Genomic DNA, 27,393 nt, shown 5'->3' with positions numbered 1-27,393 from the left:
TAATGAATACCTTCAGTGTAGTTAAGGCTCAGAATTTTATTTAGAAAATAAATGTGGCCTGTACTAAACCAGTCAAAGTGAAGTGAGGCAGCCTTTTAATGAATTCAGATGTTGTAGTACTAGGCCCTTGCTATTCAAAATGTGGTCTGCATGCTGGCAGTGTTGGCATCCCCTGCAAGCTTCTTAGAAATGCAGAATCTCAGGCTCTACTCCAGACCTACAGAATCAGAAACTACATTTTAATATTTCCAGATGAATTGTAGGCATATTCAAGTTTGAGAAAGACTTGTACACTACAATCATAAAATTAAGAGCCACTCCCTTCCTACCAGCCAATCGATCTATAAAGTAGCAGAAATCAATCTATAAAAAAATCAATCTATAAAGTAGCAGAAGAAACTTAGCAGGGTTTTGTCTTTATTTCTAAGCACTCTATACATCAGAACTTCAAAGGGAAAACTACGCTAAAGCTTGTCAAGGTTGGGCTGTATATCAGTGGTTTTCAAAAAATACAGTCTGCAGTTGACCTGCGTTAAATTCACCCAGGGAGTTTATTAAACATGCAGGTTTCTGGGATCCATGCCCAGATATTCTGACTCAGTAGGTTTATGTACACTAAAGTTTTAGAACCACCACTGAAAATGTTTTAGCTAAAGTCCACTCACTGACAAAAGTAAATATTTATTTTTATGTGCGCTTATGCAACATAGTGTTTTGGAGTATCATTAATTGTCACATGAGGGAGATTGTATTTTGTTCTGTTTTTAGGTGAACTGTTATATGTTTAATGGATACCTATTTATCTTGGAGACTCTCTATACCTGTAGAAGTGGGTAAGGGATGATTTAGGAAACCAAGCGATCAGCTGAAAAACAAGCAGGTAATCATGGTAAACTCTGCCTACTTGAGGGCAGGCTTCAGGTGGCGGGTGCTTTGTCTTGCTGTCTGTTGGGTCCTCAGGATCTAGAGCAAAGCACTTTTTCCACCAGTATTTATAGAATGAATCAGTGAATCCAACTCATAGTTTGTAATTTGACAATTGACAACATCGACAAATTTCCTGATAGTTGATCAATGCTATCCTTGTAAATTGAATGATAAGATAGTGTCATAAAATGAAAAGCAGGGACCACTGACGTTAATCATTTAAAAATATGTCAGTACCAGCTTTGGTGCTGCATAGTATAACTGTGAAAGGGGACTGTATATCTTCTCTGGACTTTTTCTGGAGCTCATGAATAGACACAGATTAACTAGGTTCTAGCCTTTTGTGACTGTTATATTAATGAATAGCATTTATTCCATGCTAAGCTCCAGGGTCTGCCTGCTTCCAGGAACACACTGGTTTCTTTAGTGGGCCTGGATTTTTCCCTTACCCTTACTTAGGGAAACAAAGGCAGCTTTACAAAAAATGCCTCATCTATAGGGCCTGGAGTCATTGGTAAAGATGCCTCCAGGAAGAGTGCAAAGGCTGTGCCCAGCTCCCAGAATGCACCAGGCCTAAGGTAGCATGGAAGAGAGTCCAGAGCAGGTGGACAGTCGTGCATGGTGGGAATTGTTTGCAGGGAGAGTACAACTGAGGAACCTGTTCAGCTTTTCTGACTGCCATGTTATGGTAGCTAGGTTATGGGTCTGTCTTAGGGCCAGAGCTTGTACTCATGATTTTATCTCTTGGAGATGACTCTCAAGTAACCACAAGTAATTTGACATGAGCTTCATAAACTGGTTCAGGGCCAGGCCCAAAGAAGGTATCAACATATGTCTCACTCACCAGACAGTTAAACCTGCTAGGGTCGTGGTGGGAAATCCAGGTAGAATTGGAAAAAAAAACTGTCAATGGGTACTTTGGATATTAATGGAGAGGAAAGGCCTCTGAAGATAAAAAAAAATAAGCAACCAAGAGGCATCTTATGGAAAAATGAGGACCTCCTTTGCACAGAATAGTTACCCAAAGGGTTTATATCTGGGGAAGGAGTATGGTGGAGGAAAGGCGGCCATGCTTATTTGTCAAAAATCACCCCTAACCATCTTGATTTCCTCTCCCAGAGCCTCACTTGAGTTTTGCCTACTTTAGGATGGTCTGATGGTATCTGACCCCATTTCAGGTGGCCTTGGTCTGAGGCACTTGCCCACTTCCTGGAACCAGCATTAGTTGTGGATTTCTCATCCATACTCAGGATCTACCCTTAGAACAAGACTTATCAGAGTGTGCATGATTAACTCCTGATTTTATAAGAAATTTAGAGGTGCTATGAATACCTATTAAAAGAGATCCTTGACAGAGCCTAATATGGGGCCTTTTACAGAATCGACGTAAATATGTTCCCTTGAACTGCAACCAATGTTGTGATTTAAATTAATGCATCCAGAGAATCATAGCCAACCAAAAGCATGACCCTGCTCCAAGAAAGCAGGAAGGGAGGGGTATAAGCCAGAGGAAAATGAACAGAAGCAGAAGGTCTCTTCTGGTGACATGCACCCAGCCACCATATCTGAGGCAGCATGGTCAACTCTCATCCAATTTCTGTCAACATTAACATCCAAAGAATATTTTCCAAAAAACACCAGCAAGGGGTGGGTTTATAAGCAGTGTGTGTGTTTGTATTTTGTTTGTGTCATAATTCAGAGAAGTTCCTTTCAGCCATGAACGGTAAATCAAGGCAATGGCCTGCACTGGGGGGTGTAACAGGTGGTTTGGAGAGGGCCTTGCTTCCAGATAACTGAGGGGGTTGTGGATCAGGACTCTGAGTTAATGGAGCTGTGGGTGGGATAGTGGTGCTGGTAGTGGTACAACAGGAAGCCGGGCTGAGAAATGGGAACTTATCTGCAGACTGAAGGTAGACTGGAAATTCGTACTAGGAAGGAGTAGGGAATTTGAGACCAGTTTTTACAAGGGCTCCATGAGGTTCAGTCAACTCCGAGGCACTTAGAGTAGCTCCGACGTGGAATCAGCCCCAGCTTACCAGGATCCTCAGCATTGTAGACAAATGTCTACTAAGAGGTGGTCAGGCCTTCACTGTCTTAGGAAAGGACTTGACAGCTGAGGGGGACTGATGATTCCCCTACAAATTTATTTTTTCAAAAATTTTCTCACTGAACCAGAGGCATCATATAAAACAGAAGTATTGATTTTTATCAATCACTTTCTATACCTTTTTATATATAAGATTTTCTTCCATGCTGCGTAATAATGTTGGAGTTAGGTGTGAGATTTTTCATTCATAGAAGTTGTTAGATTTCTCACTTTCTCTCTTTTGGGATGAGAATACTATTGACAAACTTTAAGTTCACATAAAACACTTTTTGCCTCTCTTCATTAGGAGCTGGTGACCTCATCTATAACAGACTTCCGGGTGAATATCTTCGAGGCAAGGATCGACAGCGAGCCCTGCTTGCAGCAGTTCGGCATCACTTGAAGAAAGTTAACTATGAAAGCTTTGACACTTTGCTGGCAGCCTTCAGGCACTATGACAAGGCCAGTATCAGCAAAGCCTTTTGGTCTGTGCATGGGCTTACACATAGTGGCAGGGGGGTGTAGATCAGGGGACAGCCAACTATGGCCTGTGAGTCAAATCCAGGTACCACCTATTTTTGTACATAGTTTTACATGCCCATTTGTTTTAAGTATTGTCTGTGGATGCTTTTGTACTATAAATGCACAGTGGTGCATCAGAGACTGAATGGCCTACAAAACCTAAAATATTTACTTTTTGGCCATTGAGAGAAAAAAGTTTGCTGTCCCTGGCAGTAGAACAGTGATTGTTAAAGTGTGGTTCTTGTACCACCATCAGCATCACTTGAGAACGTATTTAAAATGCACGTTGTAATGCCCACCCCAGACCTATTGAATTAGGAACTCGGGGTTGGGTCCTAGCAATTGTGTTTTAACAAACCCTTCAAGTGATTCTGATGCACATTCAAATGTGAGAACCACTGTTGTAGATTATTAAACTGTAGTGTGCTGGGAGCAAGTGGAGGGGAGCACTGTGGATCCCTGGGGACGACTCCTGAGGTAGAGACAATTTATACTTAAATCTGAATATGTACACACAGTATTGTCAGTCTAAGTCCAAGTCAAGCTGAGAATGTTCCTCCCCTGGGGGAGCAGGGTGTGGTTTGAGTTTTGAGAAGGCAAGATCATTCAATATTCAAGCTACTCTGAATTTCATCCTTTGATAAAGTCAGATCAATCTAGAGCTGCATACTTACCTCACAGCATTTGAGGCCATCACAGGACTGCTTTAACCAAGCTGCATCACCTTTAGGTTACACTAAGGAGCACCATTATGCTAACAGCTTGTGCAACATGGCACTTTGTTCTTGTTAGCATGCCCATGAGGCTGTTATTTATTTTTGTCACATGCATACTGTTTATAAGGAAACCTAGTCTTTCTCCAGGAAATCACTGTGCTTCCTCTAAGTATCTGGTTTATTTTTACATCATTGACAGCGTGAATTTTATACTGATTGTGCATACTTTTTTGACTTGGCTGCCAGGAAGCTCAGAGTCAGTTCAATGAAACACATCTAGTTTGTGAACATGATCTTATAGCATACATTTTGATTTTTTTATTTAGGTTTCATCATAATTTTTTCCATCCTCATATTCTCTTTGCCCTGATTTCCTCGCTTTTGGGGGTTCTATTTAATTGTACTTATTTTTCTAGGTAGCCTCAGAACCATTTTAGAATGAGATTAAAATAAACAAATAAAACTTATAAATAAATCGGTGATGATGCGATGCATCATGATCTTGATATGAGAAGAAAAAGAACAGAATAATTTTAGTTTATCTCAAAAAGAAAATATAATGTTCCATCCTCTCCTCCAGTGTTGAGTATAGCTTTGAAAAAGTTACAGTTCACATTTTTTATCTTAAAAAAAATCTTGGTCTCTCATTGGCTAATTTACTTTACTTGTTTTTAGATTAGGGGTTGTGTACCTGTGTTGTACTAATAAATAAAAGTGGGTTAATATTCTCATTTAAGTTTGTACTAATTATGTAGAGATATACACCAGTAAGTCATCAATTACATTACCCACAAAGTTGTGTTTAAAGAAAATGTAAGTACTCAACTGTTTGTCTGTTTTTTAATAGAGACCAATTGCTATTTATGGGTAATTTAAATAGTGATTTTACATTATTAAAATATGTAAGCTAAAAATAAGTACATTTTATACTTTACTCAAATCTAACTATCTTACAAAGATGATACTCAGGTAAATTTACATAGCAGGGGATGAATGAGAAAACCTACATAATACATAATCCTCTGCTTTTAAAAAAATTCATTTTAAATGTAATTATAGGCAAGACGATCATCTTAATAGCTGTTGATTATCTTAGTGAACTACCAGGCACATTTCTTATTATAAAATTAAATTAAGCAGAGAGAAAATTACTGAGAATTATTTAATGCTCATACACCTTTTAAATAGTAAACTTTTAATATGTACAATGTAGTTTCCAGTATCCTTGAGGAGCTTTTTTTGCTGAGAGTGTAATAACATGTGGGTCTTCCTTGGACAGCTGTAGGATAATTTTTGATTATTTGAATCTTATATTGTTGAATGCCCATTTTTAACTTAATGGAAAAACAATACAAAACAAACTATGATTTCCTAAATGAGTCTTCTTGGCCTGAGGATTAAGTCTGTTATTTATTGAACACTCACAATACATGAAACATTATTCCGTATAATGTGTAGATTTTCTATTTAGGGAACTTAAAATCTAGAGGCAAAAAAAGTGTATCATGTGCCAGAATGGTCCCCACAGAGTCCCAAATTTTCCAAGTAAGTCTACATAATTCCCACTCCTTGTATTCTAATTATTATCCAGGAAGCAGATGAGATGGGGTGACTCATTTTGGGGGACAGCTTCACGCACTAACCAAAGTGCTTTACTAAGATGTGAGCAGGAGCTGGTTAGGAAGGTAGATAGTTGTGGAGAAGGCTAATCCAAAGCTCAGTTCTACTGGATGGCCGCGGATGGCTGGGGCAGGAACAGTTCACTGAATACCTTGCGTAACAGCACATTGTTGAGTAGCTTGCGCTATAAGGCGCACCACCGTCAGACTGAAAATGGTCCAAAAGCAAAACACATGACTCAGGTTAATTTCCTGGGCCATACTGTTGTAACTGGAGCTGGTTGATTGGACTGCAATAACAATTCCATAACTTGCAAATGTGTCCGCAGTGGTGAGGCACCACCAATAGCTCTGAAAAGGAACAAAGGTTTGATGTAGTCTGTCTGCCAGGAGCATGGGGGCAATGCCTTGTGTGTGATGTGTCCTCTCCCACGATGAGACAAATGGGCCAATTTTTGGCTTGAGTCACAGTTTGGCACGCAGTAGTAGCCTCTGCATTAGAAACATAGAGTGCTTTACTTTGTGCCCTGTCTATAGTGGTGGGTGTGTTGCCATGTCCAGTTAAAAGATGGCAGCAGTGGTGGCAATCTGAATGGTTCAGGCCCAATCAGAAGCTTAATTCCAGTTATTCTCATCAGAGAATACACCCTTACCATGGTCATCTATATGAATTATCCAGATGGCTCAGTCAGTAGTCAGGATGTGTTTCCGTAGTTTTCATACTCCAAAAAAAGTGTCTGTAATCTTTCAGTCTATAGCTTTCCAAGTGGCAAACCAAATAGGCAAGCCATTGGCAGCAATCTTAAGAGTCAATAAAACTATAACAGGTTCATCAAGGGGAGGATTGGCCAGAGCCATGAGAATAGCCTTGGGTTCTGCCCACCGTGTAAAGTGACTGTCTATTTTTGGTCCTTCATAGCTCTCTTTGAAGTTTAAAGCCATAGCAGCCCAGTGAAGGCCATTGGGTTTCAGGTTAGTGTACGAGACCCAGGCTATTAGGGGAGCCTCTGTGAACTGAGGGTCTCATTGAGCCCAGTGGCTTTGCTTTATATGGCAAAGGTGAATAAAATTTTCTCCAAAAGGGTTGCTGCCCCTTTTTGTATAAAACATGTTACTAGTACTGGGCTGTCTGTCTTCTTGACATACCATTATCATCTCACAAATGAGGCTTATTAAGCCCTTTCTACCAGGGTCCAAGTTGGCTCACCTCAAGATGCTTATCAGACTGGTTGTCATAAGGCCTCCATGCGTCAATTGTTCAGTTTAAACAAGAACTCAGTAACTGACTAATAGCCACTTTTCAAAAGGTGTCTACCTGGTGATTGAGTTAGGGGGGCAGTGAGTCTTAAACCTCCAGGGGGCACCTGCAAATGGAGGTTGCCTCTGTTTTCCAGAGGCTGTAAGTGACAAAATGATTCATCATGGAGACTTGTCGCTCAAAGGGGTTATTAGGGCTGTGTCTCCTCAAAGCTCCTAGCAGTTCTCTGCATGTGGCTTTCTTGATCATAAGTGTCCCCTGGCACTTAAGGACATTCACAATACAGGCATGTAAAGTGTCAATACCAATTATTCATTTAGCAGTGGATGCGACAGAAGTACCTTCTCCGTTTCAGACAAACCCTATCCAGCTCCACTAGCTGCATCCATATCTCTTGTCCCCCTGCAGACTGAGTAGGATGATGAATTTGGCACACATACCCAAAGAAGCCATAAAAACTTCCAGTCTCCCCTCCTGTGAAGTCCCACAGCGCACTTGGACCAACGCATGTGGCCTTTGATCTTCCTCAGGGACGGGGAGACATTAGTCCCACACCTAATCATCTTCTTTGAACCGCTGAGGTTGGAGTATGTGGGTATGTGGAAGGGAGACATCAAGGGTGCAGAGGGAGAGAGTGGCTTTGCAACTGGTGAGCTAGAAACATTTACTTTGAATTTTGTCTGGTATGGTTGTGGCATGCAGCCCAAAGAAATAAACCACCAAAGTTTTCAGTCCACACAAAGCCGTATTTCGGGCAGCAAAGTCATCGTTTATTGATGCCATCTATTTCAGTTGTGAAGACCCTTTGATTTAACACCCACAGCCCCCATTGCTTTGTAGCTAGGGCTGTGGAGTACGCATTTTCAGTTGACTTGGGCTTGCAGCAGAGGCTTTTATAAAGGAGTCTACTTTAATCCAGGGCATTTGTAACTGCCTTGTAAAGATAACATATTTTAAATTCTCAATCTATTTCAGCATGAGGGTTAGGGACATTTTCCAGGCCTACAGATCTGACTGCAGGAATTTATCTAGAATTCATTGGGTCAGCTTTCATTCTCCAGTGATCACTTTTCATCAGCACTGTAGATTCAGTCTTGGGCCTAAGAGCTGAATAGTCAATGAGGTATTTATGGTTTCCTTTGGGAGTCTGTCTTAGAGCAGTTGCTCTGAGAGGGCCAAAGCTACCTGATAGCAGCCGGGATGCACTGTAAAAACACTCAGATCTCTTACTATCGTCTCATAATGGATTTAAGGTTGGCTTGATAGAGTGCAGGAGGGGCTGAGTGGTAAGGCATCCCAAGCTCTTGCCATTCTTGCTTAATAAGCATTATGTGCTCTGTCCCCTCATCTCCCAAGTGATCAAACCAGTTTCTGCCCAGAGCCTTCATAAATTTCCGTCCTGTCACACTCAGTGTAGGTGCTCCTGTTTTTAACTGTTGTCTGAAAGGGAGTGGCAACTTCCCCTACTCCCCCTTCCAGGATGAATCTTAGGGCTGATTGTTACAATGGGGGCCAACCGGCAAACTGGTAGCAGGTCCCTCTTGCCCAGACGAGTGATGACAACACACAGGCAACTGTCTTTGAACCTACCTCCTTGGCCTACTTGCCCAGCAGCTCCTTCCCCAATTTCTCCTCCTTACCAGCCAATGAAGTTGAGGACCAGTTACCACTGGCCAGGTGGAACACCAGACCGCTTTGAAAGTATGGAACATCATAGAAGCTGTCAAAGTTACACAACACGGGTCACGTGAAATGTCAGCCACGAATCATGGTCATAGCTGCTCTAGCACAGTATAAACAGCATGATTTAAAGAAAGAAAATGGTTCAAATAGAATGAACAAGGATTTTGAACCACACCTTGCTCCAATCAGGGTTGAAATTACTGTGCATGTATCAGGTTGACACCGTGAAGACCAATGTCGCTTAATAGTTGACTCCTCTGATGTGAAAAAATAAGACGAATTCTTTGAATTGATGTGACATTATTCTTAAATGAAATAATAGATGTTGCATACTCTGCTTTTGATGACAAGGCTCACTTTTTTTTTTAAATTTCATGTCTAACAGAAAGGAGATGGGGTGATAGATAAAGCTGAGCTTTGGGAAGCTTGTGACCAGGCCAACCTGCATGTAGATGAGAAGCTCTTGGACCAGCTATTTGACTATTGTGATGTGGATAATGACGGGCTGATTAACTATCTAGAATTTGCCAATTTTCTTAACTGGAAAGATAAAATGCCTCTTAAAGAGTATGAAGAGAGGGTCATCATTAAAGGTATTTAATTTTTGAAAATTTGCACAATTCTTAAATGAACTTTTATACTATTTTCATTTTTCTAGGAGTACATGTCTTCTTAACTTCAATATTATATATTTTAAAATGTGCACATATATGCCTATTTATTTGCTTGTTTATGCATAGACTCTCTGTAGAAAGATAGGAAAGAATTTGGTAACATTTGTTGTTTCCGGGGAGAGGGAACTGAGGGATAGGGTATCAGCAAGACTCCCTTTTCTTTATCTGCCTTTTGGTATCTTCGATTTTGGAACCATGTATTACTCATTCAGGAGAAAAAAATTAAAACAATTTACACAGAAACCCAAAATATGAAAGATAGTTGTGTGAAAACCATTGTCTTCGAGGAATTATCTCCCTTCCTCTAGGGAAATTCACTAGTAAAATAGAATTTTACATAGGAAAATTTGATTTTTAAATTTAGAAAAAAGGAAAAACATAATTGTTACCTTTATTCAACAATTTTTTCTTTACGTGTTAGATTCCAGTATCACTAATCATATATAGATATACATACATACTTATCTGTATGTGTGTATGCATATATTTTAAACATAGCCTAAATCATAGCAAATGTACCATTTTTATTTGTTTTTTTAAAAATTTAACTTTCACATTTCTATGGAATGAAGAGATGCTTTTATGTTTTCTTTAAACTTCATTGTTAGTTCCCTCATGCTGATGTATTATGAATTACTAAACCATTTCCTCATTCTTTGAAATTTAGGTTATATCTAGACATTTTTAAAGTAATATGGGTAACACTATAACGATTATTATCTCTCAAAAAGCTTTCTGTTTCTAATTATATCTCATTTCTTATGAATGTTATTATTATCCCAGAAGTAACTCTCTTTACATATTTTCATTTTGCTTTTCTAAATGATTTTACCAATTTGTAGCTTCATCAGCCAAGGCTGTGATAAGGTTTTCCTCCAACTGTGTTACCATTGAGTGTTATTTCAAACATTCTTGTAATTTAGTTGGTATATAATGATGCATCATTTGCTTTCATTTTCAAATCTTGATTATTAGGGAGGATTGACTATTTAAAAAGGTTGTTTGCATTCTTATTCCTCTTGGAATGTCTCTCTTCTAAAAAGTAAAGATACTACTGTTTTTATTTTTATTCGTAGGTGATATCTTTCTGCAAGACCAAAACCAAATTTGGGGCTTTTATTGATGATGTGACACTTTCCAAGTTTGTGGGACAGCCTTGCTAGTCTATCTACTGGGAAAACGAGAGACTCTTTTCTACTTAATGAAGTTTTTTTTTTTTTTTTTTTATGGAAAACAACTCTACCCCAATCTTCTCAAAAATAAAGAAGGGGGTGGTTTTTCCTTCTTGGCACAGCTCATGAAGGAGTGGGGTAAATGCAGAAGCCTGTTTCTAAACCAGGCAGTTCTTTTCATTGTTCCTGGTTTTGGGGTCCTGACTTCATCAACCATTTTCAATGGAGTTCTTGAGATTTTTCATCTTCTAAGATAGTGACCAGTGGGTCAGAAGGGACTCAGGAATTTTTTTTATATCAAATTCTATCTTACTGTTGAATTCTGGAGGAAAGGGTGTATCCTCTAAGACAGTGGCTTTCAAACCGTTTTCTGAGGAACTGTTTTTCATACTTTGAATAGATTTCTGCTTTTTGGGAGGAGGAGGCACGAGGAGGAGATTAGAGGATCTGAAACACTGGGTCTGTATGCTTTCAAGGCAACAGTTGGCATGTGCTGAATGGAGGTGGTGCAGACTTTAGAGAGGCATGGCATGCCTTTTCTGATTTGCCGGGATTCCCACCCCACTCTAATACTGGGGCACCATTTGCCTTTGTAACCCTTACCTGGGCTTTCCCAGAACGGTGAGACTTCTTCTAGAGCTTGAAAGACGTCTGCGCCCTCTGATGCTATCTGTGGAATGACCAGTTCTGTGAAAAAGAATGTGTCAGGAATTGAGTGAAATTTCAGAATTATCTCAGCAAAGTGAATCTGCAAAAGAGGTCGGAGTCATGCAATTTCAGTTCTACCTCAGGGTTTTCTTTTAAGCTCTGATTTGAAGGGAGTTATTTATATTTCTGAGCTCACAGTTGAGTTCTCATGCTTCTCCAAATGTTATAATACATGGGGCTCCCCGCCATGGTCAGGTATGTGTGGAATTTACAACTCTAAATGTATCTTTTCCTATATCTCTCTAGGGCACAGTACTAGGGACAACTCTGGTACTCCTGTAGTTTAAGTTCAATATGAAAATAAGCTCTAATTTAAAAAACGAGGAAAGAAAAAAATAGGTTCTATGTTTTCATTTGGTCTTTCAGATTTAAAAGTTTTAATCTAAAGAGAGTAGAGTAGCGAAAAGAAATATTCGACAAGATTCCAGTTTCTTGCTATGTGACATTGGCCTGAACTTGCTCTTCCACAGTGGGGTGCTGGTATCTGTGGAGGGTTTACACTAGCTCAGTCTCAGTTTCCACCAGCAAGAAGGGACTAAATGGGAAAACTGATTTTGTTGCAAAGCTGCAAGTACCAGGTAATAACTTCTTCCTGTACTTTTTCCGCCTTTCCCTCTTTGCTTAAAGGTAGAAAACCAGATTGTGCAAACACTGCTGAGGCTACTACTGAAGAATCTGAACCAACTCTCCTTATAAAGCCTGAAGATATTGTCTTAAAAGAACCAGGGAGGTCAGAAAAGACTCTCCGGACACTTTTGAGGCCAAGCGATAAAGTTTCTAATCACTATAAGACAACATCTTCTGAGATCAGTGCGGTTGTAGGAGCTGTTCCTTCTATGTGTGAGTATGTCACATTATTTGTTGAATTTTAAAAGGATCAGCAAACGTAGAGGCGAAGTGTCCTTTCTTTGTCCTTACATTATCCCCAGCCTCTGTCTTTATTAGGCTGTAAGTTTCTCAAACCCTAGGACCTTTTATTTAATTCTGTATCTAAGCACTCAAGGTGGGGGTCTTAGTAACTGTAGGCTGAACTGAACTATCGTTAATGATGACCAAGTAAAGTGATTTTCTCTGTATTGAGAAAATCGAAAGCATCATAGATCAGAACAGTGGATAGTGTACATTGTAGTAATTCAGACTTCACCAAGCTTTAGGAGACTTTGAAACCACATGATGCTTCACTACAAACAGTTTTGCCTTCAGATTTTTGAAGAGCTCTTACAAAACAATTCTCAATATCTTCATTCTCCATCTATGATTAGTTTGTGAGGGCTGCTGTAACAAGTACCACCAATTGGTTGGCTTCCATAGAAATCTGTTGTCTCCCAGTTCTGGAGGTTAGAAGTCTGAGATCAAACTGCTGGCAGGGTCGGTTCCTTCTGAGGACCGTGAAGGAGCATCTGTTCCAGGCTCCTCTCTTAGCGTCCGGTGGTTTTACTGCTACTCTCTGTGCTTCTTGGACTCTGCTGCATCACCCTGATCTCTGCCTTCATCTTTACAGGGTGTTCTCCTGCGTGAGTATCTCCTGTGTGGCCAAATGTCCCCTTTTTGTAAGGACTCCAGTCATATTGGGTTAGGGGCCTACTCCAGTATGATCTTAACTTAATTAAGTACATCTGCAATGACCCTATTTCCTACTGCATTCTAGATACTAGGGGTTAGGATTTTAACATATGAATCTGGGGATGATACAGTTCAACCAATAACACCCCATCTTGATATCAAGCATGATGAATACTGGTTATTTAGGAAGACTATTTTATGTATGTCAAGGTCATTTCTTTGGATTAAGGACATGATTAAGGATTTACATATTTTTCATAACTGGATTTTATAGACATGCTGTATACATTCTAGTGGAATGAGATCTTGCTACTCTTTAGTGCTGTCCGATAGAAATATAATTGGAGTCACACAGTGTGTATATTTGAAAAGTTTTAGTAGCCACATTAAGAAAAAGAAATTATATTTATATATAATATGTATCTCCAAAATATTATCGTTTCAACAAATAATCAATATAAAATGATTAAATATTTCACTTTTTGGGAGTACAAAAAAATCTCTGAAATTTAGTGTGTGTTTTACACTTGAAGCTCATCTCAATTTAGGCTGGCCACATTTCAAGTGCTCAATAGCCACACATGGCTGGTGGCTACTTTGTACAGCTAGTTATAGAATGTCTGTTTTCCTCCCTCACTGATATCCTAGGTTATCCCATCTGTGGTGTTCCAACCATTCGGTCTGATATTCCTGCCCCCAGAATTCGCCGCATCAGTGATAGAACTAATTATGGTGAAGAGGGCAATGCCTATTCATTACTACATCCTACCATCTTTGGCCAGAAAGGAGTGTATGAAAGAGACTTCTTCAAGACCAGATCAAAAAAAGAGGTACAACGTATTATTTCAAAAGGATTGAAAGAACTCTCAACTTTACATAAACATGGGAATGTTTACTTACTAGTAACTACTTAATTTTAGACATTTTAAAACTTGAGCTTTCCTATTAGTCATCAAAAGTCATCAGAATCCCCCAATATAGGATTCTTGAGGACAAAGTTCAATTTGATTGTGACATTTTGGTACAATTCTTAAAGTAGAATTTACTCTGTGATAGGAAGCATTATTTTCATGTCATATATTCTCTATGACCTCAGTATAAAAATAAAAATGTTTTCCTAAGACACTCAACACTATTCTGACTTGAGAAAAAGCAAAAAGGATCAATCTCTTCCTTGGGTAAGTATCTTTAGGGTCTTGGGTCCCCAGAACCAAAGAGTAAGCATGAATAGGGTCACTTTGCCACCCTCCTTATGTACTGCTGTCATAAGTCTCAGATTATGTGCAACAAGCAGTGATTTAAAACATTCTGTCCTATACCATGTGTCAGCCCATGTATCTTGATGCTTTTTCCCCCCTAAGAAAACATGGTCCTCACATCCCAGTGATTTTCTTCCTAGATGGGTTATCAAGCAGGTGCCACCAGTTAGCCCCTGCTGTTCTGAGAGCCAAGCATTAATAGCAGTTCTGGGTCAGAACAGTCTGTCTAGATCTAGGGAGCAACTGCTTCTTCAGAACTTTCATATCTGGAGCTGGAAATGCTATGAATAGACATATGATGCTTTCTGGGATTTCAAATGAAGGGTTGATAGCTTGAAACTTACTAAGTACAAATTTAATTAATAACAGATTCCTTCCAAAGATTCATTCTGCTGGTGGGGGAGAGAGGAAGAAAGAAATTCAGAGGATGATGCCTGCTGGCTGGTCCCAAAGAAGGAACCTGGGATTCCCCCCAGGGGGTCAGAGAAGAGACACTCCCAGACAGAGTTTTCACTTCCCTCAGTCACTCTCAAGGGCCTGTGAAATAGAAGCTCAGGGTTGCCCCGCCTCCCCCAAAATCCCCCCAAATCTCCTGCTTGTTTCATGATGCCTAAAATTCTTTTACTAGGAAGTCATCCTTTATCTCACAATTCTAGATAAATATTAAGAACCCCAAGGCCTAGTTGGAATAATAATGCTAACTTGAGAATAGATACGGGTTTCTGTAGAAATATTATATTAGCTAATCAGGACGTGACTATGGATGCTGCTGGACCAGGGGAGGAATGCCTCCTGAGGAGTGGGACAGGAAGCAAAGGAGGAGCAGCTATGGGGTGCCCAAGACTGACTCTGACCACTTCCTGAGTCTGCTCCGCAGGGACATTCTTTACCTGCCACTGAGTGGGGGAATAGCAGCTATGCAGAGGGACGTTAGGTGTTTTTGCTGTAAGCCACAGCTTCTGGCAGTGCTGTTCTTCTGAATTTCAAGTGTATTTGATTATACTAATTTCCCACAAGGGCACATCATTTCTAGGGGATCTTTTAATTGTTAAGATTCTGTTTCATAGATGTATGCTACAACTGTTCTGTTTCTTTGGCTTTTCTATTCACTGTCTAACCTTTCTTTCATTTCCTCTTTTCTTCTATATGCTTCATAGTAAATGTTTTTCCTCTTAGCTTTAGTTTCATTTTCCGCCCAAAATCTTTTATTCCTTCTACTCATTCACTATCAGTCCTTATCTTTCCTTTCTTACACTTTTCCTGGGACATGAAAAGCTATTAGTCCTTATCTTTCCTTTCTTATACTTTTCCTGGGACATATTTCCCTTCATCTCTTTTAATAATTATCACTGCAGAGAGATTAATAACCAAAATTTGCTGGTTTCCAATATGCTCAGAGTTTAGCCTGCACAATCTCTCTGGCAGTTGCACACCTACAACTGTAGTTAAAGATTACATCATTTTATAACTAGAGACATTTTATACGTGTCCCTATTTTAAAGAAGAGAAACCAATATGGAAGGGGTTTACATGACATTCGTAGGTCATAGTAATAAGATGGAACTCAAATGCAGCAAGAATTCTATCTTCAACTCTTTCTGTTTGAATTTGGTTGCCTCCCTTTAAAATAAGCAGAAACACTTAGAGTTGAAAGTAATTTTATATATTGGTTAGTACAGTTGAACACCCTCATATTCACATTAACAAAATTATGCCTGACATGAAAGTACTGGATTTTGATATTTGCTCATTACGTTTAATGAACACACACACACACACACACACACACACACACACACACACACACACACACACAGAGCCCTCCCTCACACACACACCTGTTTTGGAATAAATATCCATAGTCTTAGATGTTCCAAACATATTTTAAAAATTCAGATTTGTGAATGTATAAATCTTGGTCTGACTTTCAATGTTTTTTTTCCCCTAGATTGCAGAGATATTATGTAACATTGGTGTCAAGCTTTCTGAGGAAGAATTTGAAAACGTGTGGAAACTTGCATCAGAAAAACATCACAGAGGAGAAGTTTGTGTTGAGAACATTAGAAATGTTCTAGATGAGCTACAACATGCAGATCGGATCAAGTGTAAAACAACCGCATGATATTTTTGGAGTTCATTCATTTAAATAAAAGAATTGTTAAATCTGTGTTCATCTAAAATATTCAGTCCATTCTGATTTTAGCTATTACATTATAATTCAGCAGTCACTGTGGTAAGACTCATATGCCTGCATATGTTGGTAATAAATTAGATTTTGGATTTAAAAATGTATTATGTTTTATAAAGTACCAAAGAACTTGACAGGCTCTTGGAGAGTTAACCTTTAATCTCATCAAAGGCATACTTTGGAATGATATTAGAAGTTTGTAATGTTTAGTATGCCTAAGAAGTCATTCTAAATTGTTGGTTGTCTGAAATTCAAAGTCTGGTTTGTGATGCCAGGTTCACAGAATTTTGTCTTCCACATTTTGTTAATTTTCTCTTTAGGTATCACTATGACAACGTAAGCTTAGCTGGCTTTTAGTCTCTATGAGCATCTGAGGAAAACAAACTTCATCACAAGGTGCAGGATTTAGAGAGCAAAAACTTGAGTTCCAACAATGACATAATGGCCATTCACTTTTCATATCTTTTTGTGGACAGAAAAGCATATGTAGAATATGCTGAAGAATCTGAAGAGGACAAAGCTGACCCACCATTCGATGTAGTTTTAGAGTTATTAGTAGCAAATTGTACTGAATCATTCCTTCCCTCATGCCTTGTATATTTGGTATACAAATATGATGCTGGCATGGATGAGGTATGGATGGTCGGGGGGTGTGATCCCAGCACAGCGGGAGCTTTGTCTAAAGCTTAAAAGAGTACTAGTGTGGGTTAAATTTGAAACTGAAGCTTTATCAGAAATATAGCTTGATTGATTGCATGAGAAATAATGTGTCCTCTACAAATATTTCTCTGTGATAGACATTGACTATTTGTTGTCTATTAGTATGAGAAATTATTGTTTCACTTTGATATTGTGGTTATATTTTAGTCTATCATTACTTTACAAAAAAGAGAGACCTAAGGTTTAAAAAGTTGCTTTCATCAATCTCTAGAAAAATTAATTTTATAATACACTTATTTATAGGTAATTTATGTTAAAAATTTAGCTTTTCATTTTTGAAATAATTTCAGACTTACAGAAGATTTGCAAAGGTAGTTCGGGCATTTCTACAGTGGTGTGCTGGAGCCTGCTCTTAACAGTTCACTCAAGTCAATTGTGAGCATTTTTTTCCCATTACTATATCCAGTGACCCTACTTTGGGAGCTTGAAACCAACTGTAGTGAGAGTATTTACACTAATGAAACCAACAAATACTATAGATCAGGGATTCTCCCCCCCCCCCACCAAAAAGAGCCAGTTGTTAAAAAGTTATGTCTATATTCATCTATCTATCTACCTACCTATGGTACCTACGTATTATCCACCCATTCATCTATTGACAAAGACAAACATTTGACCAATCTTTAATTAGGCTCCTTTGAGCCCTTTTCTCAACAAGAATTGACCTTGGGCTTCTATGTCCATCCTCACTGAGTCTGCATTGCCCAGTTTTAGCAAAAATACTCCTAAGTCAAGAGAGAATCCTCCCACCCTTGATATCTGACTACCCTCCATATCTGCTCAAATATGAGCTCATCCCTCATATTTGATGTACAAAAGCTTGGCCTGCCTTTAGCAAAAACTCCTGTTAAGTCAGTTTATCAAGAACTCCCCCTATTCTTGAAGTCTCCTTTTAATAATTTTCCATGTTCTGACCTTCCCTAACCTGATCATTGGCTATAAATCCCCACTATACCTTGTTGTATTCAGAATTAAGTCCAGTTCTCTTCCCCTATTCAAGAACTATTCTTGAATAAAATATGTTTTACTTCTTTAACTACTGTCCAGCTCTGTATTCTTTAACTCCATCCATCCATCCATCCATCCATCCAATCCATCCATCCATCCATCCATACACCCAGCCACCCACCCATCCACACACATACACTTTATTTCTAAATACTTCTGTGTGTATTTCCTGGAAACAAGGACATTCTATTACCAACCACAGTGCAATTCTCAACATCAGGAAATTATCATTGCTATGGCATTATCATCTAATCTATAGACCTAATTCAAATTTCTCCAATAATCCTTTATCATCTCCAATGTCCTTTATAGCAAACCAATTTTTTCATAGTCTAGGTTGGATCCAATCTACTATCACATGCTGCATTTAGTTGTCATGTCTCTTTAGTTTCTACCTATAAGCTTCCTGACCCTTGATGTTACCCAGCCCCTAGAGACTGAATTGAGTGTAAGCGTGACATCACAGCCTATTGTTAATATTCTCCTGTGAGAGGCCCCTTCAGTTCTGCACCCAGGAGCTGTTTCCATTGCTTCTTGCTTCGGAATTGATTAGGATTAGGAAACCAACCTCTTGTGATGATGTGTTGCTCCTATGAATGAATGAAATCCAGAGTCAAAGTGGGGCATGTGATGGAGGTGATCTTTGAGCCCCAAGAATCCAAGTTAAGTTGATTGATGGTTTGTTCCATGCATTGAATTCAGGATGACTTTGGGGTGATGGACCTACTGATACCGATCTGGGTAAGCCCTACTTAAAAGCTAGAGCCTCATGACCGAGCTCTGTAGCATAAACGCATCAGCATTGACTTACCATTTAAAAATTTCACCTCCTAATATTCAAAAGGGTTTGTGTACATGGAAAAACTCTCTTTTCTATATTTGAATCCTTACCTTAGCTGCCTCTTACTGGGCCTTGGCAATCTGCTATCAGCCAAGATCACAGCCAAGATCACAAGTTCATAGTGTGTTCTAAGTGAAATGTACATCAAATTGCAGCAAAGAGGAGGTTCCCTCCTCCTCTTATAGGCCTGCTGGCTGGTGTTGGTTTGCCAGATTTCTGGCTGAGAATACCTCCACAGCTTGTGATATCACCAAGACCCCTTTCTGGCTTTATACATGTTTTTCCTAACGTCTGAGCTATTGGAAACTTTCCAGTTTATCTTTGGTTAAGGCCAGAATCTCCTGTTTGCTTGATGTCATTTGCATACAGTCTTGTCACTAAAGAAGCAGACTTTAACCTGTGGACCAAGATGTCATAAGCAGCAGCTATCTCTTACCAAGGCCCAGCAAAAAACAGATGGCCCAACTATAAAACCAGCTGTGTTGTACCACATAGACTCCTGAAATCAAACACTTGTATGGCTGTTTCATGGTGCTCAGATGCTGTAAGGTATGTGATTTTCTTTTTATGTAGAATATGAACATCTAGTGATTTACATTTCTTTAGCTATATTAGTAACATATGAAAAAACCATAATCTCAACTGTTATTCCTTCGATAATTTCTAATTCATCATTTAGATTTTTTTTCTGCCTTTTGCTACAGTGACACCCTTTGTCCCACATTGTATTGCATCAGATATTTAGTGCTGGTTTCTTGATTCCCATTTGCAAGTATCATAGTCCCTGGAATTGACAATCTTCAATTGTCATGCTCCACTGAGTCTGACTGCAAAGTGTTATAAATCTTAGCAATTTTGATTCACCAATCAGATCCTTCCCTAGAAGCAATCTGGGAATATTAGATATGAATAAAAAAATCTGTCATTCACTGGATTTGTGACCTTGGGAAAGACACCTATCTTAAAAAAGCTGTGGCTTTCTTAGTCACAAAATGGAAGTAATATTGGCTTCCTTCTCAACTTGTAAGGTAGTTTTGATGGTTATGGAGATAGTGGTTGTTCAGGTCGTAGCTCATCCCACACATGTAAGTTCTCCATCTCTCAGTCACAATGTTGATTTTTCCTTGGTTTTGCTCTCATCTGCATGATTCTTATTTTTCTTAATTAGGTGACAGTTGTTGATTTGGGCAGACTTGACCGTTCCCACTGGCTCACTGGTCTGGGTAATCCAGAATACCTATCACGGCATGTCTATCACTTTTCTATGCTTTGAGTAGAGCTCCTCATTCTATTTTTTTTTTTTTTAACATAGACACAGATAATCTTTTGGGATTTTCATTGTGATTATGTTGACTCTAAAGACCTTGTGGGAGAATTGACATTTTAATACTATTTTGACTTCCAAACAATAAATATGGTACATCCATACATTTATTCAGCTTTTCTCTATCTCATTAATCTATTGCACCTCTTCTGTTAGATTTACTCCTAGGTATTGGTTGTTTTTGATGTTCTGATAAATTGTATCAATTTTTAAAATAGGTTTATTGAGATATTTACATACAGTAAATTCCTTTTTAGTGTGCAATTCTATGAGTGTTGACAAATGCATAGAGGTTGTGTAACCACCATCACACTCAAAATATGAGGTCAGACAAGTAAGTTCGCGAACTCATCCTGGAAGAAGTGTTACACACCTCATTGCTGAATATCACTGTGGTTACCTTCGAAGTACTCCCCTTGGGAAGGTACGTCCTGATGCCAGTGCCTAGTCCACCTTCAAAGCAATTTTGGAACTCTTTTTCTGGAATGGCCATCAGAGCTGTTCTTGTGTTACCCTTCATTTACTGAATGTCATCAAAATGTCTTCCTTTCAATATTTCCTTTATCTTTGGGTAAAGAAAGAAGTCATTGGGGGCCAGATCAGGTGAGTAGGGAGGGTGTTCCAATACAGTTATTTGTCTACTGACTAAAAACTCCCTCACAGACAGTACCGTGTGAGCTGGTGCATTGTCGTGATGCAAGAGCCATGGATTGTTGGCGAAAAGTTCAGGTCGTCTAATTTTTTCACACAGTCTTTTCAGCATTTCCAAATAGTAAACCTGGTTAACTGTTTGTCCAGTTGATACAAATTCATAATGAATAATCCCTCTGATATCAAAAACGTTAGCAGCATCGTTGCAGCGACTTCTCGAACTTCATATATATATGAAAAATAGGAGTTGGTGATCAGAAAGTGGAATGCTTGTGAGTTTCTGAAGGTGGAAGACTTGTTGGTAATGACAATGTTTAGGATTTGACAATGTTCCTGAGTGACTAAAGTAAGAGGAGAACAGGATCACTGAAGGAGAGGAGTTCAAAAAGTGAGAAGTCTGGTGTAAAATACTAGTTGATATCACTCAGAGAGATGACAGGGAAAGTAACAGAGAGAGAGAGTGACCCTGGTTACATATCCCTTTGAAATCATAATGAACGTTACACACTATCATTTTAGAAAAGTGCACATATACATAATACTTTTGGTCATTAATATTCAGTCCCCCTTATGGATACATCTCTAGAGCAGGTAAACATTAAAATAGCTCCACACCAAAAATTTAAATTTATCCTCAGGTAAGTTTGCTATCTGTCCCTATTATCCATCTATCCATCCACCCACCCACCCGTCCATCCTTGCGACTAACCACTGCTTACCTGAACTTTGGTTAAGTGTTCTTTTGGGTAGAATCCTGTTCTCTGAATTGAACGGTTTCTCCATTTTCAACAGTAGGGGGCACCCTAGCATTTCCAAATAGCGAAGATTCCTAGTCCAAAGGCAAAATAGCTGCAGCCTGCTCATCAATACTTTCAGAATAAAGGAGAATGTTAAGTTGGAAGGAGGAGAGAGTTCACCACTGCACGTTCTGAAATCCAGGATGATCCATGAAGTTTCTTCTTTTATTATTTAGTGGCAGTAATTAGGCTGCAAATTTTAAATAGTAAGCGAGGGGAGATTTGTTTAGATGACAGTGTCATCTGAGTGACACAAGAAAAACTGTGTAAAATATTCGGGTGAGATATAAATAAATATCCAAATACATCACCACGTTCTCACCTAACTCATGTTTCTATAGTGTGTAGGATAGTCTTGTTAATAGTAAAATATATTAAACCCATAAATACTTAAAAACAAACAAAACAGTGTTTCCTAGCCCAGGCAAATAAATGTAATACATTTTCTTCACAACATAGCTAACAAACCGAGAAACCTGTTGGAAATATGTGGACCAATAAAAGGTAATTTTATTATATGTAATAATCACTTATGAAAACTCACTGAGGCTTGATGTGAAGAGCTGGGCTAGAGGTTAACACCCCAATTATAAAACAATAATGAGGATAGACTTGAAGGGCATTTCTTCTAGTACAAAACATTTACAATAATAACCTTGTAAAAAATAATGGGATCTATTTAAAGCTCATTTATTTCCCAGCTAAGTGGCAATTTCCCATCACTCAAAATGCTAATATTTCCTCCTGAAACCCTAGGGATAATCCAATTCATGTGTGTTTGTTAAAAAAAAAAAAATCTGGTTAAAATAAGCAGGTGATTCTGTTTTAATAATATCTGTCCTGCCAGCAATAAGACAGTCTCAGGTGCAAATAAATATATCAACAAACAGATTTTCTTTAAAGCACACGGGGTCTCATATCATTTCCAAATTAGCCAATTAGTACGATGCTATTGGAAGAGCTAATTAAAAAGTGCATTTAGACTCAGAAATGTTTCCTGAGAGTAATCTGCAGTTTACAGTCCTTATTCCACCTGTAATTACTCTGCCTGCTTTTCCATTCTGTAGACAGAGGTGAACACACCTTCACCTGGGCGGAGGAAAAGCCTTTTTCTTTCTCTCTTGGGGTGAGCTCATGTATATCAATACCTTGAACTGATCCATCTTTTTAAAAACACACTCTCCATCCCAACTCTCTTAAGCTGTTGGAGGGATGGTTAACTAATACAGAATTAAGTCTGAGAATGTCTTTATCCGGAGATGCAGCTTGTGGTTTGAGTTAGTTCTGTTAGAAATATTTTCACAATTAAAATCCTTGGTAAGTTTATCAACTTGTATTGTAAATATATACTAAAATCTTGAGTTTATAGATAGAAGAATTTTGCTGGGGGTGATGGTTTGGGGAGATGAGATGAAAAAGCAATTTATGTTTGATAGCCACTAAGCTAGTGCCTTTCAAACTTTAACGTGCACATAAATCACCTGCAGATCTTGTTAAAATGCAGGTTGTCATTCAGTAGGTTGGTGGGGGCCTGAGATTCCGCATTTCTAAAGCGTCCCAGTGATACAGTGCTGCCTGTTAGGGATCACATCTGAGTGACAAAGCTTTATGCTTTCTGGCAATTGTGTGACTATGCCTAATGCAGATCAGCTCTCAATTATTCACTCCCCTGTGTTATATAGAGCTTTCACTATTTACACTCCTGCTCACTGCACATTCTCTTTTGGTAACATTCACTTTATTTTTCAAAGTAAACTTTCTTTATTTTATTTATTAGTTTCAGGTGTACAAGATAAGGTAATACTTAGACGTTCATCATTTATATCGCTCACACTGTGGACCCCTCTCCCCCCATCCACTATCCCTCTGACCTTGCACGGAGCCATGACATTATATATATAAAATTATAGTTGGCATTCATTATTGTTTAGCTTCTGGTGTACAATGCCATGATCAGGCATCTACAGTATCCCTGAGGTGGTCTCCCAAATAGGACGCATGTCCATCGGATACCCTACAAAATCTTTACAACATTATTTATTACGTTCCCCAAATTAATTTTCAAAAACCCTGAGGCCATCTTGTGGTTACCAACTGTTTCCTAATTCCTTCACCTTCCGCCTTATCCCCACCCACCGCCCATCTAACAACTCTCAGTTTTTCCTCTTTGTCCCCAAAACTGTTTCTGATAAAAGTAAACTTTCAATTTTAGAATAGTTTCAGATTTACAGAACAATTATGAAGCTTTTTCCCCACACCCAGTTTTCCCTATTATTCTTATGTTAGTAAGGTGCACTAGTTACAATTAATGAATCAATACTCATATATAACTACTAATGAAACTCCATACTCTATTCAGATTTCCTTAGCTTTTACCTAATGCCCGTTTTCTGTCCCAGGTTCCCATGTAGGACACCACATTACATTTAGCGGTCATGTCTCCTTAGGCTCCTCTTGGCTGTGACAGTTTCTCAGGCATTATTTGTTTCCCATGACAGTTTTGAGAAGTGCTGATAGGGTCTTCTGTAGAATGTCCTTCAGTTGAAATTTGTCTGATTTTTTCCCTCAGGATTAGACTCCAGTTATGTGTTTTTTGGGGAAGACCGCCAAGGTAAAGTGCCATTCTTATCATATCTAAGGAACATACTATCAACATCATTTATCACGGTGGACTTAACCTTGATCACCTGGCTGAGGTAGTGTTTGTCAAGTTGCTCTGCTGTCAGGTTGTTCTTTTCTCCCCCTCTCCACCCTGCTCCATGGAAGGAAGTTGCAATGTGTGGCCCACACTTAGGAAGTGGGAAGTTAGGTTCCACGTTGAGGGTAGAGTATCTACACAAATTATTCTTCCACTTTGTAATTCTTCCACTTTGCATATTTATCTATTTCCCCCATTTATAGGTTTATTTCATCATTTATTTATATTATAGATATTTATTTTACACTTTGGGTTATAACCCCTATTACTTTATTTTGTTGCTGAAATTTTTTCAGTGTTTTTTTGTTGTTGTTTGTTTGCTTGCTTGCTTTTTAGCGCTTTTTAACTTTCTGGCACTACAAGATGCTCCAAGCTACCTTTGTATATTTTCTGCTCCAGGCATAGAATTAGCCATTCCTCCAAGGTGCCCTAAGCAGTAGAGAATAGTATTGGAAACCGAGTTCTGGCACTAAGTGAGCTGGTTGCTACCAGGGTGTCTATGTCTCTGCCCTTCTAGCTGACAGAGCGAGCAAATATACATATGTGTATAGTAACTTGTGCCTCTACACAAGTTTACAAATACTTCTATGTGCAAACATCTGTATGTACTTTAAGCTAAACATGAATTTATATTGATGTGCTCCCTTTTTCCCTCCCTTCCTTCCTCCTCTTTCTTTCCTCCTTTCCTCCCTCCCTCTCTCCCTCTTTCCTTCCTTCTTCCCTCCCTTCCTTCCTCCATCCTCTTTTCTTCCTTCCTCCCTTCCTCCCTCGCTCCCTCCCTCCCCCCCAAAAAAAGTTTCCTACTCTTAGGCCAGTCCATTCTCAGTCACCAGCAATTCCTTAAAATTCTCATTTTTATGTTCCTACCAGTTTATAGTGTTAGCAGCTTCTGTTCCAGGAAGCAGATCATGTCTGTGTCTCTCTGGCTTTGCCTATTTCTCCAGATTTTGGAGTGGCAGTTTGCCCTGCAAACTCAGTTGCCCAGGAAAAGTTGTTTTTCAGTTTGTTCAGCTTTTTCTTGTGAGGACGACAGCCTTCCTATTTGGTCGGTGCAAAAGTGATTGTGGTTTAAAAGGTTAAAAAAAATTGCAAAAACGGCAATTACTTTTGCACCAACCTAATACACATTGGAGTGAAACCAGCAGTGCTGTATTCACTTTTTGCTTACACCTCCATCTTAGTGGAGGGAAAGACAAGGGAAAACCAAAAGCAATATATTTTATAAGTTAGGAATTGTAGTAAACAATGAAATGGATGACTAAAATGAGTTTGAGTTTAGTTTGCATATTAACTATTTGTCTTTATCTCATAATTAATAGAGATGTCTAACAATGCACAGTTATAGGAACTTGTGGTCCTTCTGCAAGGGTCAGCACTTACATGAGCTAATAGATCAGATAAAATGCCAGGAAGTAAACGTCAGGGATGTGTTTGGGTCATTTTTCTTTCTAATTTGTATTTTAGTGACTTAAAAGAACTTCTAAATGAACTGATTTATGCCCCATATGTTTACAATTTCTATGCTTACCGTTGCGTTTTACAACTCACTTCTTCCTTCTGAATTTAATTTCCTTCCTACTGAAGTACATCCTTTAGTCTTTCTTTCTGCAATGGCTTGTGATTGCTAATTCAATCTGTCTGTAATTATCTGGAGTTTTCATTTTCAATTGCATGTTTTAGCTGAGTATGGAATTTTGATTGGTAATTATTGTTGCTCAACATGTTGGCAGTATTCATTGCATTTTAGTTCACATTGTAACTTGAAATAACTGCTTTCTGACTCATTGTTTTTTCTTTGTAGGTCATATGTCTTTTCTCTCTGCTTGCTTTCAAGACTTTCTCATATTTTTGTCCCCCGCTTTTTCTGCCCCTCCCACCCCCCAATTAAGCTGTTGTTTCTCAGTCTAGTTGTGTAGGACACAGCTCCCTGGCCCATGCTGGTATTATGAGCCTTGTGCTCCCTCGCCCTGCTCCTCGGCTGATGCAGCCAGTTTAGTGCCAGTCAGCGGTCTGCCGCTCACAGCAGCCTATGGCAGCACAGCCACTCATGCTGTCTGCTGACCACTCACGCTGGCCGCCAGCCACTCATGGCAGCACACGGTAGCTTGCGGCCACCTCGTCATTAGGAGCATGGTGCTCGAACCACTTGAGCCACCAGGCCGGCCCTCATATTTTTTTATGTTCTGTAATTTAACTGTGATATAGGTGTGACTCTATTTTGTTTGTTTTGCTCAAGACTCATTGTACTCATAAGTCAGTTCAGTTTGGGTGAGAGAACTGAAAAGCAAAGCTAACAAGTTCCATGTGCTTTATTCTCTTAAGTTAAAACTTGAGTTAAAAATTTGAGCTGATTTAACTTTGTTGAAGATTTTTGCCAAATGGGACTGGAATTTCAGAGACAAGAAACAGAGTTTTAGGCATGTGGACTGGGCTAACACTGTTTCTCCTCCAAGTACCGACACATGGGCCTGATGGATAAAAATACAAGAATAGCAATAAAATATATATTTTTCTTTTTAAAAATTAGTTTCAGTTGTACGAAACAATGTAATAGTTAGACATTTACACCCCTCGGAAATTGATAACTCCCCTCCCCCAATCTACTACCCCTCTAACATCCTATACAGCTGTTACAATTCCATTTACTCAATTCTCTATGCCGTGCTCCACATCTCATAGCTATATATATATATATATGTACATATATATATGTACATATATATATATGTATATATATATATATATAAAATTATAGTTGACATTATTATTGACAGTATTATTCAGCTTCAGTTTAAGGTGTACAGTGCAGTGGTCAGGCAATTTTTATTTTTTAAAAATAAAACATTTTTGAAAAGAAAGATGGAAATCCTTGGGTGCTTGAAACAAAGACATAATCTGAAGTCAGAGGAACATGCTTGCAGCATGACATCAGGATAGCCTGGGCCTATTCAAGGTTCATATTAGAACGGAGACTCCTGC

At 38.9% G+C, this 27,393-nt stretch overlaps 1 protein-coding gene across 1 annotated transcript in view; it reads left to right on the top strand.

The window, feature by feature from the left end:
* EFHB (EF-hand domain family member B) overlaps positions 1 to 16,359 on the top strand; it is a gene marked incomplete at its 5' end in the record, with an annotated part of 37,260 nt that extends 20,901 nt beyond the window's left edge. Inside the window, 5 exons of the mRNA XM_081072184.1 lie at positions 3,321 to 3,475; positions 9,197 to 9,404; positions 11,993 to 12,205; positions 13,577 to 13,758; positions 16,136 to 16,359. Coding sequence (XP_080928310.1) covers positions 3,321 to 3,475; positions 9,197 to 9,404; positions 11,993 to 12,205; positions 13,577 to 13,758; positions 16,136 to 16,309 — 932 coding nt within the window. The 3' untranslated portion in view covers positions 16,310 to 16,359. The remainder of the gene's footprint in view (positions 1 to 3,320; positions 3,476 to 9,196; positions 9,405 to 11,992; positions 12,206 to 13,576; positions 13,759 to 16,135) is intronic.
* Positions 16,360 to 27,393: the final 11,034 nt, after the last annotated feature.

Source organism: Rhinolophus hipposideros (assembly GCF_964194185.1).
Source record: "Rhinolophus hipposideros genome assembly, chromosome: 14".
NCBI classification, from domain to species: Eukaryota; Metazoa; Chordata; class Mammalia; order Chiroptera; family Rhinolophidae; genus Rhinolophus; species Rhinolophus hipposideros.
This window is presented reverse-complemented; position numbering and strand designations above follow the sequence as displayed.